The sequence below is a fragment of the Molothrus ater genome, chromosome 12 (genome assembly GCF_012460135.2).
Source record: "Molothrus ater isolate BHLD 08-10-18 breed brown headed cowbird chromosome 12, BPBGC_Mater_1.1, whole genome shotgun sequence".
NCBI classification, from domain to species: domain Eukaryota; kingdom Metazoa; phylum Chordata; class Aves; order Passeriformes; family Icteridae; genus Molothrus; species Molothrus ater.
The window spans coordinates 1,556,625-1,571,396 of record NC_050489.2 but is presented as its reverse complement, the minus strand read 5'-3'; the positions used below and the strand labels follow the sequence as shown (position 1 = coordinate 1,571,396).

The window sequence follows — 14,772 nt, the reverse complement described above, 5'->3', positions numbered from 1 at the left end:
TGGTTCCAGCCCAAGCCCTGCCAGATTTACAGCCCTTAACAGCAGCTGCCTGACTGTGCCCAGGGGCTGTGCTGGCGGTGCTCATCTCCAAGAGGCACCAGCTTGGTCCCCCTTTCAAGACAGTTTTTGTCCAAGCTGCCTGGGTACTGGCTGGGGGCAGGCAAGTATCTGGAGCTCTGGAAGGTTCCTGGCTTGTCTGTCTGCCTGGCCAGATCAGCTTTGCTGACAGTGTCTGGGCAGGCAAAGATGCTGGAGTTACTTCCCTGGAGATGAGGTCCTGGCTAAGAGAGCAGGAGGTGTCACAGGCACTGAGCAGCCAGACAGGAGCACCCCACACCCCCTCCCAACAAGAGTGGGGTGGGATCCTTTCTCAGGTGTAAACCTTGGGAAGGACCTTTGCTAACCAGCCCCTGTCTTCCCTTTCCTCAGCCAAACAGTCAGCTGCAGATAAACATGGTGAGGAAGCTGATAGAGAAGGCTGCTCTGGAGCTGCAGGAACAGCTCACATCCCAGCCCCCGAAGAGCAGATTCCCTGACAGGGAGCTGTGCCAGAGCCTTGTCAAGTGAGTAGGGACTCCCATCTCCAGGTGCCCCAGGGGAACACCCAGCCATGTCCTCTTCTCCTGAGAGCTCCTTGGGTCTGCAGAGCTGGGAACAGAAAGGCTCTGGTGGCTGTGACACACTGCCTGTGAGCAGTGGAGTGTCCTCCCTTCCCCAGCACCACGCTGAGCTTTGGACTGCTCAGCTCCCCACAGCTGTGGGGTTCTGTCCCTAGAGCTGGGGGACCCAGTGCAGGTCTTCAAGCCCTTCCAGACAGCATAGACTCTGTCCCTGCTGCCTAGCTCTGAAAGAGACAGCTCCCAGCTGAAGTCTTGCTTCCAACTAACAGCTGTGCAGCTGTGACACTGAACAAAAGGAGAAGGGAACTGCACATGTCAGCAAACCCTTTAAAACCCAAAATCAGATGGCTTGAACCCTGGTGGGGTGGCAGGGCTTATCTAGGTAACTTGCTCCATCCCTTTGCACCATCATGATGCAGCACAAGCATGGGAGCTTCAATTCAGGAAGAAGATGCTCTGCAGAACAGATCATGTGATCTGGTTGCAGAGCAATGAAGATTTCCTGTGCAGGCAAATCTTGTTCCTAGAACCCAAAGCAATTTCAGGCTCAGGCTGTACACCAGGCTAAGCAGTTTCATTGAGACCAGTGGAGACTTAGTATACTCACTTACACTGGGTTTTCATGGCAGAGGAGCTGTGGCCAGTGTCCATTTTAAACTTATTTTCAGGTACCATTAGTAGCTGAAAAAACCTAGGACCTGCACTCCTCCTGACTTCCCAAAGTCATTGCCAGGTGGTCAGGCCATGGGTTTCATGGCTTGAGCTGAGTTTTTACAGCAGTGAATAAAGAAATAGCCACTGTATTTGTATCCTCCATCCACCTGGATGTGTAGCCAGGCTGTGGTTTAAGGACTGTCCTTAATCTTCCTTGCAGAGTTGAGCTGCCCGAGTATGTCCTGGACATGGGCACTGTCCGGAAGGGTTTCACTGAGAGAAGCACTCTGGAGATCACCAACCATGGGCAGATCCCAGTGTCTTTCCAGGTCAATGTATCTGTCCTGGAGGACACAGGTAAGCAGTGCTGGAGACACTTCCTGTGGCCTTGAAGGAGGTGTCTCAGACAGATTAGCTTAAGCCATTGAACTTGGGGAGGTTTCTGAGCTTTTTCTTCTCAGTGCCCCTGCTGGGAGCTTTAGGGGCAGAGCTCTCCTGGCCAGCCACGCCCAGGGACCTGGCCTGCCTGTGACTGCCCTAGTGCTCCTGTGTAGAGGCCAGATGGGCTCATCGCCCTGGTCACCTCTCAGCATATTCTGCCCTTGGCTCCCACGGGCATCAAGTTTCTTTGGGCACTCTGTGGGCTTACTTTGCCAACCAGTGGGATCTGCTGTATTTTTGAAGTGCTTTGTTTGGAGTTCACACTGTCACAGAACTTACATTCAGCCTTTATTGAGGAAACAGCCTGTGAGATCCTCTGGTGGATCAAAAGAGGTTTCCAAAAGAGGCCTTGAGGCAAGGCTCCCCTTCCATTCCACAGTGGCTCACTGTGTCTGAGGGGTGTTCAGGTGCACTCTTAAGTTTTTGTCCAGGTCACAGCACGGCGTGGGGCTTTTGCCAGACCTCTCAGCCAGGACACCTGTAAGGCCTTAATGTGCTTATGACACATTTTGTATTTCTGGTGTATCTCAGCTGCTTTGTGTTCATCTCTTCAAGGTTTCAGCGTGGACCTGGACCAGGTGGAGGGCCTGCCCCACAGCTACATCAAGAAATTTGACGTGCGCTTTGAAAGCGCGCGGCGGCCACGGGGTGACGTGGATGTGCTGCTGCCCATAGAGGTACCACAGCTCCTGGGGCAGGCAGCAGGCTGGGCACAGCAGCAGATGTCACCTGCATGCTCCACTGAATTCTCTGTCCTTCTCCAGGTGACAAAAGGCCCCACATATAACATCCGTCTTCATGCCAATGTGTCTGAACTGTCAATTGAACTTTCCAAGAACACTCTGCACTACTCTGCTGTCGTGGTTGGGCAGTGCAAGGTTGAGACAATCCATCTCTACAACTGGTTCCGAGTACCCTGCAGATGGTCCGTAAAGCCTGTTCAGAAGGTAAAGCACAGGCAACATTGAACACGGAACTTGGTTGGGTTTTCTTTGTGACTCTTGCTCTTTCTGTTCCTGTGGCTGCCTGAGCACTTGGGTCTACAGCGTGTTTGAGGAAGCTTCTGAGGGTCTAGATCAAGGCTGGTTTGCCTGGACCTGTTCCATTAGCTGATGCTTTGCTTTGCTGCCATCTTCACCCATTCCTCTTCCTCCTCTGAGGACAGTAGTTCCCTATCTGCCTGCCCTGTCTCCAGGGCTTCCCTCCTGCTGTAGGCTATGGGGCCCACACTTGGTTTGGCTGTGGGTGCTCTCAGCACCGTGTCAGTGTCTCAGAGCACGAGGAGACCTCACACAATTGGTTTCTGTGCCCAGAGCAATCAGTGCAAATACATGACACCAGCCGTACATCAGAAGCAGCAGGCGCTGGAGGATGAGCCCTGTCCCTTTGAAGTGAAGCCCCCCAGAGGAACTCTTGGTGCAGGAAGGTGCCAGAATCTGCAAATCAAATTTACACCCAAGGAAGAGGTGAGATTGGCGGGTGTCAGCCCAGGAGGCTGTCAGGGCTGTCTGGAAATGAGGGCCTGGTGCAGAGAGTGTGGTAGGAGCTCTGCCTTCACAGGGAGCTTTCTGCAAGCCCCATACTCTGCGTGGCTCAGTTCACCCCACAGAGCACTCGTGTGAGATGTGCTTTGAAATGCCCACAGGGAGCTTGCACAGAGAGCACCAGGGCTCTGAGGCTGCCTCTTGGCACATGGGGGGGATGTGCCCAACTCCCCTCAGCCTCCCCCTTGCCTGGCTGTATTTGCAGCTGTGACACTCAGTGCAGAGCAGCTGCCCACTCACAGAGGATAATCCTGGAATGGCTCATCCTGCTGCAGGACTGACAGACCAAACAGCCACCACCCACCTTCCTGGGCACGGCAGGACGGTCACCTGTAGTGGGGTGCTGCCAGCAGTCCCTGGGGCTCTGGCCTGCCTGCACATTCCTGTGCAGCTGGGGATTCAGCTTAAAGGACAAAGCATTCCCAAAAGTGGTTTGCCTGTGGCTGCTGGGTCTCAGAAACTGGCAGCGTGTACCAGCATGGCCACAAGTGCTTCTGTGCCCACACACAGTCCCAGGGATCTTTTAATTGCTCAAGAAATGTAACCATCCTGTGTCTGGCTTGGACCAGAGCCAAACACTAAGCAGAGAAGATGACCCTTTGTTGTAGTGTGTTTTGTTAAGTTATTAGGTTGGTTTATTCCAATCCCCTTCTGTCTGAAAATGGTTCTGCCCCAGTTCTCCCTTCCCGCCTTTGGAGCTGTCTGTCTTCCTGGCTCCACCCCAGCCAACAATGTATCCCCTAAACTCCGCCCTGGTTTCCCTGGAAACCCCTGTATCTTTTCTTCTGATCCCTCCCCGGTACCCCGCCAATCACTCTCACTCCCCACCCTTACTGCTAGAATGTTCCAGCAGGGGAGTTCGATGGTTGGCTGAGGAACCGGGGCCCCTCCCCAGAATGTTTCCTGTTGGTGTTGCCCACGTGTCAATCCCTTGGACCCCACTCCCCACTGCACCCCCATTGGCCCAAGGCCTGGCACCTCCCTACCCTTAAAGCCTGTTGTCAGGCCCCCCCCCCCCCCCCCCCCGTCTTCTCCTGTCGGTCCCTCCGGGGCTCATTAGAGCCTGGATTAAGCCACAGTTGGAGTCCGCCCTCTTCTTTCCGCTGGTTGCAGCCTTTACTGGACTCCGTCCTGCACAAGGTGTGCCTACAGCCGCAAGCTGGGCACTGCCTTAGGCGCTATCCCGAAGCCAGCTCTCGGGAAAAGTGCCCCCTCGTGCTGCTGGCAGTGCTGGAGCCAGCCGGACGCTGACAATTGAGAGCCACTGCTGCAACCCTTATTTCTGGCCAGCAAGAGCTCATTTGCCTCTCCTGGAGCTGGCATTTGCCTGATGCAGCAGTGCCAGTGTCTGGACACTGTAGCCTCGAGGGCCCTTCCCAGAAGCATTGCACTCCTGCATGACTAGGTGAAAATGTGTGACAGTCCATTGTACATACATCCATCTGATTCCCAAATACCCAGTTACAGTGCACACCAGCATTCATCCCAGTTACTCAGACCCAGACTACTACAGATGCTCTAGTCCCTAGCATAAGTAAATATCTGGTTTCCATTTACCTTGGAGAGACTGATAACACCCCAGCCTTGGGGCAAGCATTGTTGTATTTGGGGTCCTGTCACCTGGGACTTCATGGATGAGTTTTCTGCACTTTCCTCTTTTCAGAGGTCTTACGAGAATGAGCTGGAGTTTATAATTCGTGGGAGCAGCAGTCGCTTAAAGCTGCACCTCTCAGGACAAGGTCTGGAGCCACGGTTGGAGTTCAGACCCCCAGCACTAAAGATGGGATGGATGCTGGTGGACAGCAATGGGGTGGAAGCCACAGTGGTGGTGAAGAACCCGTGCAAATTTCCCATTGAGTTTTACGCCCTGGACTTTGATGAGCAGTACCTTGAGAAGGAGAAGGTGAGAAGGCAGGTCTGGTCCCCATGGACACGCTGCCCAAGCTTCACAGCACTCCAGGATTCCCAGGCTTGTGCCAGGGAGATGGAGGCAATCCCCAGGGTAAAGCCAACTCTGCTGACATGCTGTGGGAGGACCTAAACTAAATAGTTTGTGTTGTTGGGAGGAAGGGAGGAGCCAGAAAATAGGTTTATTGAGTCTGTGTGAGGAAAGGCAAGAAAAGGAATCTTGTGTATGGTTTCTCTTCCCTCCACACACAGATCCTGCGGATGGCAGTGAGGTCTGAGGACCATGAAGCACAGAAGAGGCTGAAGGCAGAGCTCAAGGCCAGGGCTGAGGCTGAAGCCAAGGCCATGGGCAAGGCAGCAGCAGGTCAGAAAAACAGTGAGGGTTTGCCAGTGTCCCTGTTTGGACTGTGGTCAGAGCAGGGAGTCCAGCCCATGCACCCTGAACTCTCTGTCACCTTGCTCTCCAGGGAAAGCCCATGCTTTTAACAGCTGCCTGTTCCCCAGCTTGGTGGAGCAACTCTTGGCTGAAGGGCTGTAGCATCCTCTTCCAACCTGGGTGTAGCCAAAGCAAGTTCCTGCCACAGACTGGGGAAAAAATCAGGATATTCCCTTGTCTCCCTTAGCCACAAAGACTAGGGCTGGATGAGTTCCTCAGCCAGTAGGACCAGGTCTAATATCACTGGCTCTTTTATATTTGACCCTTCCTAGCAACAAAAGAACAAGCTCATGTTGCTTTCACCAAGTCTCCTTTCCTGGGATCTGAGGAGATGGGGAGGATGATGAGGATCAAAGGTAGGCAGGAGGCTGACTTTTCCCCCTGGTTTTGCACTGCAGCACATCACAGGACTGTCCTGTTCAATCCCGAGTCCCTGCTGAAAGAGACTGGGAGTCACCGAGGGATGGTTGTCATCGTCCATGGGCCACCCCAGGCAGGTACGTGAGCTGCAGCCCAGGGCTGTGGGGAGAGGGACAAGCAGGAGGAGCACATCCTGGTGGGCCATGGTGCTTAAGGCAAAGTCCTCAGCTGAACGGGAGGTGGAGATGATCCTCTTGGCTCTGGAATTCAGAGCTCGTACCCACGCTGCAGCTGCCTCCCTCATGGCCTCCCCTGGAGGGACACCTGCTTTCCCACTGTCCTTTTAACCTTTAAATCTTGTTGGAGGTTTTTCCAGGGCCTGTCCCTGCAATGCCTCCTGTGCCAGCGTCACCAAGCAGCCCTCCTCTCTCTCTCAGGAAAGACAGAGATAGCAGCAGGCCTGTGTCAGTATTACAACGCTGCTTACGTGTCCATTGACACCGTGGTGAAAGAGGCCATGGCCAAGGACGGGAGCCCAGCGGGGCTCCGTGCCCGGGAGCTCTGCACCCAGGCTGCCATGGAGCAAAAAGGTAAACACAAAAGTGATGCTGGTAAGGAGAAATGCTAGAGCCAGTGCTTGAGAAACCCACCACGACTGTCCACGTCTGCTTACTCAGAGCAGCAGTTTTCCAGTCCTTGTGTCTCTCAGGGAACATGGCTGAAGTGTGTCTCTGGCTTGTTTAAAAAAAAATACTTTTAAGGGCTCAGTCAGGGGTTCTTTTATAGCCCCCTTTTCTGCTATTCTTGGAACATGTTTGTTTTTCTAGGAGTGTTGAAGCATGCCTGTCTCCCAAATATTTTCTATTTCCTCAAAGCTGAATTGAGCTTGCTCCTCATGGGCAGCAGGCAGAACTGCTGCCCACCTGAACAAGGAAAAAGCCTTCTGAAGTGACTCATTAAGCACAGGAGGGCTGACTATGAGTGTAACCTTGCAAACAAGAGGAAGGGAAGGACAGCCTCCCAGAGGAATTTCCAATGAGAGACATGGTCCAGATGAGCTCTTTTCTCCAGAGAGTTACCTATGGCCACTGTCAGGTTACACAGAGACATTTATGAAACTTCCTGGGCAGTTGGTGCCCTGAGCACTGCAGGGTGAGGCCAGACCTGGTTCAGTGCAGGGGAAAGTTTTGCATTGTTCAGTTTTGAACCTGGCTGGGTTGGGAGCTGGTGGAAGGAAGAAGAGTCTGAGTCCCGTCTGGGGTTTTCCCACAAGGAGGATTTAGCTTCAGTGGAGACAAATGATGCAAGTGGGGCAGGCTGCAGGTCTCCACATGAGAATGCAGGATGGGTGCATGGAGCGGCGGCCGGGAGATAGAAAACGCCCAGGCTAGAGAAACAGTGTCCAGCCAGCCTCCAGCCAGTCGGGCACTGCCTAGACGCGAAATCCAGGCCCTGTGCCCAAGCAGTGTTGTGCTTGAGGGCGAGTGGCCGCAGATGGGAAACTCCAATGCTGCAGGACACTGAAGAAAGGGCGACTCACTGCTTCTTGGGAAAGGAGGTTTATTGGAAGGGAAGGTGACGGGTCGGGGAGTTGAAGTCTGGAGCCCCGAGGCAGGCAAAACCTCAGGTTATAAAGGAAAATGGAGGGGTTTGAGGCAACAAATCAGAAGAGGGGTAGGGAGGGTACATTGGAGATAGACATTTGTGGGGAGCCAATAGGATACAGTTGCGGGTGGGGCCCTTGCCCCTGAACCAATCACCCGACACCCCAGCCAGAATCTTCTGGAAAAAGAGGCAGGGGTGCCGAGTGACAGGCAGGCAGCCAGGAGAGGGGAACAAACGAGATACATTGGGGAAACCATAGTAACGTGGGAGGGGCACAGAGGTTGACACGAAACTGGAACTTGGGCAAAACCACTAACATAACAATAAGGGGGGCAATTTAACATACATAAAAGACGAACCCCAACAGGTGCAGTGTATGGGAACAATGCTCCTGGAGGACAAATCTCTGGCTTGATCCTCAGGGGAACTGCTGAGCGAGCAGCATCACCTGCATGCACAGTTGTTAGGAGGGACATAGTGCTGGCTTTAAAATCAAGTATGGCATGCTTTTACCTGCTGGTAAGAGAAGCAGGCAAGGAGCTGCTTCTGGGAAACAGTGCTGCCAGTGCCCAGCAGACTGGGGAACAAGTGCCATGTTCCTTCCAGGGCCCAAGGTTGTGCCCATTGCAGTGAAAGGTGCCTGCTTGCTTTTCAAAGCCCCCCTGAACTGTCTGTCCCCTGTGCAGGTAAAAGGCCTCAGCTCACTGCTCACAGGAAGAATAAAGAAGCCTCTGGGGAAAAATTCAACAAGAAGTATGCCAAAGGCAAGAACCCTCCAGCACAAAAGAAGGAGCCAGACAACAGACCCAACATAAAGGACACCAAGGTAAACATGATCTGCCCTGGCTGATGCCTGGGACCTTTACATTGTCTTTGAGAAGAGCAGGGAGTGCTTACAGTGGAGGCTCTGTGCCAGCCAGGGCCTCCTGTGGGTCCATCGTGCCATGACTTGGGCTGGGAATGTGCTCTGGCAGACAGCTCCTCTGGTTCTCAGTGCTTTGCTGGCAAAGTGCAGTCCTGGCTAGTGTGGCTGCAGGCAGGGAGCAAAGTGCTGGGAGGCTGCACTGGGGCTTGCAAGCTCCGGTCTCTGCTGGCCAAGGGATGGGCCCTCCAGGACCATCCCCTGGAGCCCCCAGCCTGCACTGCTAGTCTGTTCTAGTCTCCACTAGTGAGGAACCCCAGCTCCAAGCCCAGCAGTGGGAGTTGTTCAGGGCTTTCCACCGTGGTTTCTTTTCCTTACAATGGTTCCCATTGCAGTTCACAGTTTCCACTGCTCCTGCGCCCCAGCAGCTGAACATCATCAGCAGTCATGGGGAAGAGCTGAACTGCTTGAGCTGTGTGCTGCCCGAGGAGCTGCTGGTGGACATCCTCAGTGAGAGGCTGAAGGTGTGTGGGGTGGGGGAAAAGGAGCCATTCCTGCTCTGCAGAGACAGGCACTGAACAACAAACTCAGAGAGGAGGAGGAGGTCTGTACATGCTGCTGGAGGATCCTGGACTGTGTGCAGGGAACCCTGGGGGAAGCTGCAGCTGCCCTTAGCTGGCAGAGCCTAGGGACAGGTCCCAGCTGCTCTTAGCTACTGCACTTGGAACAAGGATAGCTGGTGCCCTGGGACATCTGGGCTTAGTGTCCAGCTGCGAGCCCCGTGCGTGCAATGGCTGACTTACTCTTCCCTTTATTTGCAGCAGAAAGACTGCTCCAAGGGAGTGATCTTTGATGGCTTGGAGAGCCTCTTTACAAGCAGCCTGGAGTCTTCTCTGCTCTGTGTACTCAAAGCTGTCAAGAACCGGCGTCATATCTACATGGTGAACCTGCATCAGGATTATGCTTCTTGGAAAGCCAAGAACAAAGCTAAAAGAAAGAAGGAAGCAGAAAGAGAGAAGGAAGGTGAGATATCTTCTCTCAAATCTTCTCTCTCAATCTTATCTCAAGCCCTCAACCTTATCTCTGTGTATCTGGGTTTGCAGCAGAGCTTGTAAGAAATGTTTTTATTAATCTTTTTACCTTCTGCCTCAGTGTAAGCAGCACTCATCTCAGAGTTGCAGGAGGTCTGAGGTTCAAAGACCTCAGATGTTAGAGATGTTAATCTCTACCATTAAATCTTGGGCACAAGTGCCAGCTGCTGTAGCTCAGTGACAAACGACTGTCCTCAGCCTTGGTGCACTTAAGCCAGGCAAAGCCCAGGAACTCTCTGCTCGGCCATAGTTTGGGGGATTGTCTGAATTTTGGAGCAGGGATATGAGCTCCCCACTATCTCCTGGGATGATAGGCTGGGTGGGGAAAAGCTGTGAATCCCTGCAGCTGACCCAGAGCACCCAGCTCTGCTTGCAGTCACTCATTGTTTCTCCTCTGGTTTGTGCTAAAGAACTGCAGCAGGAAAAAGTTCTGCAGAGGAACACAGAACACATCTTGCAAATGGATGAGGATGAGTATGATGCCCTCCCTGAGGAGAAGAAAGCAGAAATGGATAAAATATTACAGGAAAGGAAGAGTACACAGACAGAGGGGTGAGTAAGCCTTCCATGGGTTACTGCTCAGAGTTTTGTCCCTGGAAGGTTTCCCTGCTCCAAGGACTTTGAGCTCAGAAGTATTTGATAGCAAAGGCCAGAAGCAACACAAGGATGGCCACTCTCTTAGCTCCCTGGCTCCCAAGAGAGGAAGGACCTTCTTCTGTTGAGACACAACATCTTCTCTCTTTGAGTGCTGAGCCCTCCCAGCTTAGCTGCTGCCTGCAGGGAGCTGGGCTCTGGGCTTGCCTTGGCACTGCCTGTAGAAGTCTCTTCAAGTCCACAATGTTGATTTGCACCTTCTTCATCATCTCCCTTCTTCACCAAAACAGTGAGATTGTGGTATGGGCAGGTGTGGGGCACAGACAAACCCTTGCTTTGGGTCCTGCTCCTGCCCCAGATGAAGTCCTTGCAGTGCTGATCTGCCAGGGTTCTCCTTATGCTGGGACAGCAGCCAGAAAAGCTCATGTCCTTTAGGCTCCCCTGCAGCTGCAGCAGTAGGCCAGCCCAGGAGAAGCTCAGCTCCAGCAAGGCAGCCCAGCTCAGGACTCACAGGAAAAGTGTGGAGCTGGGAGTGGAGGTGCTTGAAGCAAGCTCAGGACTCCTTTCAGGCCAGGCTGAAGTTGGTTTCATGGGGAGGAGACAGATGAGGCTGCTTCAAGTTGTTTCCATGGCAGATAGCACTTGGTCAGATAGTTTGCTTGGTCACAGCTGGGTTCCAGCAGGAAATCTGGCTGACAGGAGCCTGTCTTGCAGGAAAGGAGTTCCTGCAGCCTTTGCTTTCTGACTGATAGGATTATTCTCATTAAGGAGCAGGCTGTGCCCACAGAGAAGGGGGCTGAATGAGCTGAGTGAGAATTGTAGGAGAGATAAGCAGATGTCAGCAATCTGTGCTCTGCTTTAAACTGGGAAGTCAAGAGACAAAGATCATTTTCAGGCATCAGCACAAAGAGCTGGTGGATCAGCCTTTGGCAGTGGGCTGGAGGTGTCTGGCTGTGCCTTAAGAGGGAGGTTGTACAGTTGAGGCCTTACAATGGCAAGGCTTAGGTTTGGCTGGTCCTGGAGGTCCCCTTCCACCAATCCCCTCACTTGGGATGTTCCCAACCTCTGTGGGTTGAGGAAAATCCACAGAAATTAATTCTGCCATGGCCTCAGGATCAAGGAATGGAGTGCAGGGCCAGCCAGGACTAGCTGAGCCCAAGTTTCTGGTGGTGACTCTCAGCGATGTTTTCTATTTTGTTTGCTGAAGGGAGCTGAAGCAGCCGGCTCAAAAGCTTGAGGAGGAGGCAAAAGCCTTAGTGGAGGAAGAGAGGCAGAAGGAGGAAAAGAAGAATGTCTCCTTGGAGAGGCAGCCTGCAAAACCAGAGAAGGAAATCAAAGCCCCAGAGGAGAAGGACACCAAAGCCCCAGAGAAGGGGGCACCCAAACCCCCACAGAAGAGGGGAACCAAAGCCTCTGGGAGGGGGGAAACCAAAGTCCTGGAGGGCCCAGATGAGAACTTGATCCTAAGGTTTCAGATCTATGAGTCATCACAGCAGGACATCGCACAGGTTTTCTCCTACTGGGACCGGGTTCAGGGTACCGTGCAGTTACCTGTGATCCAAAAGGGAAACATGTCCCAGCCAGCAGCTGGAAACAAAGGTCAGAGGACCAGAAGGCCTTGGGAGAATGTGAAGAAGCAGCTTAAACCAAAACATGAAGGCCGAAGCAGTCTTCAGTCATCTCAGCCGGGGACACAAAGCAAAGTTGCAGAAGGAGCAGTCAGAGACAAGCATGTCGGGGTGCCGTGCTTGGACATCCAGGTCACAGATCCAAAGGCCATGATTGGGGAGATCCTGAGGGATGGGAAGCTGCCAACGGAAGAACAGGTAAAACCCTGCAAGGCTCAGATCCTGAGCTTGCTGTGGTTGTGGGCCCTGGAGCATTGTGTCCCTCCCAGGTGGTAATGTCACTGAGCCTTGTCCAGACCTCTGATGATGTTCCACAATGACTCTGTAGCATCTAGTGAATGGGGAGGTTATCACCATTCCTCAGATGGGCAGGAAGTGGGAGTGCTCTGTGTACAAGTATCCCATCTGTTCAGAGTCTCCAGAAATCAATATAAACGGTCCCAGGACAGGGCAGCTCATGGCCATTGTTTTCTTCAGCTGAGTCACTTGGGAGAGGCTTCTCTCCCGGTCCCGCTTGTTGCTCTTGCATCTGCTCTGGAGCCTGCTCACCCCACTGGGCATAGCAAAGCGCTTGTACTTCCTATAAGTCAAAAACCCCATTGCCGAAAGCTCGGTGCCTTTAAAGAAGGAGTTGTGAGGATGAAGGTGACAGAAGTATCAACAGGATTTTCTCTTCTGTTTAGCTGCTGAAAGATTTGGGACTGCATCCTGACAGCCCTCCCCTTCCCCCTGGTGCTGCGCTCTCCATAGTCGAGTACCCAGAGGAGAGGCTGGGCTCTGCAGAGCGTGTGGAGCCCTTCACCATTGTGGCACCAGGAGGTGCTGCCATGGGAGACAATCTGGTGGGTGCTCCAGTGGTGCTGGCACTGAAGGTGCCAGGGCAGGGACCAGGCTGGATGGGGGCATGGGGGACAGGCTGGATGGAAAGCGATCATTGTGGAGAGGTAGTGAAGATGTGATGGGGGGCCCCATGTCTGCAGGTCTCCTTTCTGTCAGGGATGGGACTCTGCTGGAAACAGAGCAGTTCTGTAAGACAAGAAGGAAAAAAATAACTTAAAACCATCAACTTCCTTTGAGGAGAGGGTCTTGCATAAGAAGGGGCATCCTAGGCAAAACAAGCACCAATAAGGAAAACCAAGCCCATGGGCAGGTGGACTTATGTATTTATTCTCTCTTCTGTTGGTGAACAAACCCCCATTTTACTCTCCAGGACGGGGATGTCTCAGGGCTCACCTCTCCCTCCCTTTTCTCTCTCTCCTTAGGCCAAGGCCCCAGATGCGAAGGGCAGTTCTGCTGAGAGGCGGCCAAAGACGGGTAAAGTGGTCAGCAGAGTCAGGTCTGCAAAGATCTCCACACAGAGAACAGAAAGTCCCCGGGATTCCTCTGCAACAAGATCCAGAAGTACTTTGAAAGTGCTGGAAAGACCCTCAACCCCTGCAGCATTCCTCAGGTGAGCCACAAAGAGGAGGTGATGCCTCTGCTTCTTGGTCTTCTTGCCAAACAAGGTCCATTGTCCCCAGCTCCACAGTGACCCCGTGCCAGTGCCTCCATGGGATGGCGAGACCATGGCACCCTCCTTGCTTCATTTGCTCCTCAGCAATGTCTGAAGCCTCCTCTTTATTTGCCAGGCTGAAACGGTACCGGTGGAAAGTGCCTGCCCAGGGTGAGGTGGAACTGAAGGTCCACTTCTTCGTCAAAAAGCCAGGGAAGTTTGAGCAGACGCTGAGGTTTGAGCTCGTGCTGTCCAAGCGCCAGTACGAGCTGCCCTGCTGTGGCACCGGCCTGTACCCCAGCATCAGCCAGAACCCTCGGTAAGGCTGGGCCCTGGCAGCCTCCCACAGCACAGCTGCCCCTGGACTCACAGCCAGGCCTGGGCAGATTGTGCTGCCTGAGGTGGCCCAACACCTTTTCCTGGGCTGGGAGCTGGGAAGGCAGATGGTACCTCAGCCACCAGGAAGGGTTATGGCTTTCTGATGACATTTCCTACTTGGAGCATCTCATAGCTCCTCCTTCTCCACTTTCTCTGCCCAGGCTGGTGTTTCCACACTGGAGGGAGACCATGGAGGAGGATGAAATCATCTTCAAGGAATATGTTGAGAGCACAAAGCAATTCCACTTTGGACCACTGGTGTGTGGGAAATCAAGAGAGTGGTATGTGCTCCCTGCTGGGCCTTGTACTTTTCTGGACATGCCTGGAGAGACATGCTGTCCTGGTGGCACAATCCAGGGCAGTCTCCAGCAGAGTCCTGGGAGAGACACAGGTTTGAAGGACCACAGATGTGAACTTGAACAGATAAGAGGCAAATGAGCCTTGGAGGAGCTGCTCTGCCTACCCAGTGGGTGCCTTGGTAGCTGCCTTGGTGGCCAGAGCCGCGTGCTGCCGCCAGTCCAAAGATGTTGGATGGCAACTCCTGCCCCCCACCACATCTCAGCTTCACCCCTTAGGAAATGAACTTTATGGTGGTTTTTGAAGTGCTTTGAGCTCTGCAGGTAGCCTGATCAAGCAATTATTCTGTAGATGGTTTTGTAAAACTTTCATTCATCTGTAATTATAACAAGATTTTATTATTGACCTGCAAATGGGTGTTGGGGGGAACATACAGCAGGAATTACATTTTCCTGTAATGGCATTGCATGCTCACTGCTGGATAAAATCTGCCTAAACATGTGGTCATTGAAGCTATTGTGTATTTCTACTTTTACTGTCACTAGTTTTTTTAATAGCATTAAAGTTCTTGTCTCCATAGGAACTCTGGAGGGTTCGGTCTATTTTGACAACCCAAGGAAATGACATTAAAATGGTTTAAAAAACCAGACGATCTTTAGCCAGGTTGATGGATGGTTTGGGATTTCTGTTTGCCTCTTTAACCCTTTCACTCCAAAGTTATTTCCACACCCGAGAGAAGGATCATTTGTTATCTCTTTGCATTCCTCTTGGGAATTGGTGCTTTATATTTCCTCTCAGACTTTGAGCTAATCCATGAAATCCAAAGCAGTTTCATGACTTTTATGAAAGAGATCAGCTAAAC

At 52.8% G+C, this 14,772-nt stretch overlaps 1 protein-coding gene across 1 annotated transcript in view; it reads left to right on the top strand.

The window, feature by feature from the left end:
* The window catches only part of LOC118691410 (hydrocephalus-inducing protein homolog), a 74,395-nt gene that overhangs the window by 45,519 nt on the left and 14,104 nt on the right, over positions 1-14,772 (top strand). Inside the window, exons 28-44 of the mRNA XM_054516180.1 lie at positions 430-563; positions 1,495-1,631; positions 2,271-2,392; positions 2,480-2,662; positions 4,923-5,162; positions 5,420-5,531; positions 6,002-6,100; positions 6,401-6,553; positions 8,255-8,394; positions 8,826-8,954; positions 9,252-9,453; positions 9,950-10,073; positions 11,323-11,941; positions 12,427-12,585; positions 13,006-13,193; positions 13,372-13,554; positions 13,775-13,894. Coding sequence (XP_054372155.1) covers positions 430-563; positions 1,495-1,631; positions 2,271-2,392; positions 2,480-2,662; positions 4,923-5,162; positions 5,420-5,531; positions 6,002-6,100; positions 6,401-6,553; positions 8,255-8,394; positions 8,826-8,954; positions 9,252-9,453; positions 9,950-10,073; positions 11,323-11,941; positions 12,427-12,585; positions 13,006-13,193; positions 13,372-13,554; positions 13,775-13,894 — 3,044 coding nt within the window. The remainder of the gene's footprint in view (positions 1-429; positions 564-1,494; positions 1,632-2,270; positions 2,393-2,479; positions 2,663-4,922; positions 5,163-5,419; positions 5,532-6,001; positions 6,101-6,400; positions 6,554-8,254; positions 8,395-8,825; positions 8,955-9,251; positions 9,454-9,949; positions 10,074-11,322; positions 11,942-12,426; positions 12,586-13,005; positions 13,194-13,371; positions 13,555-13,774; positions 13,895-14,772) is intronic.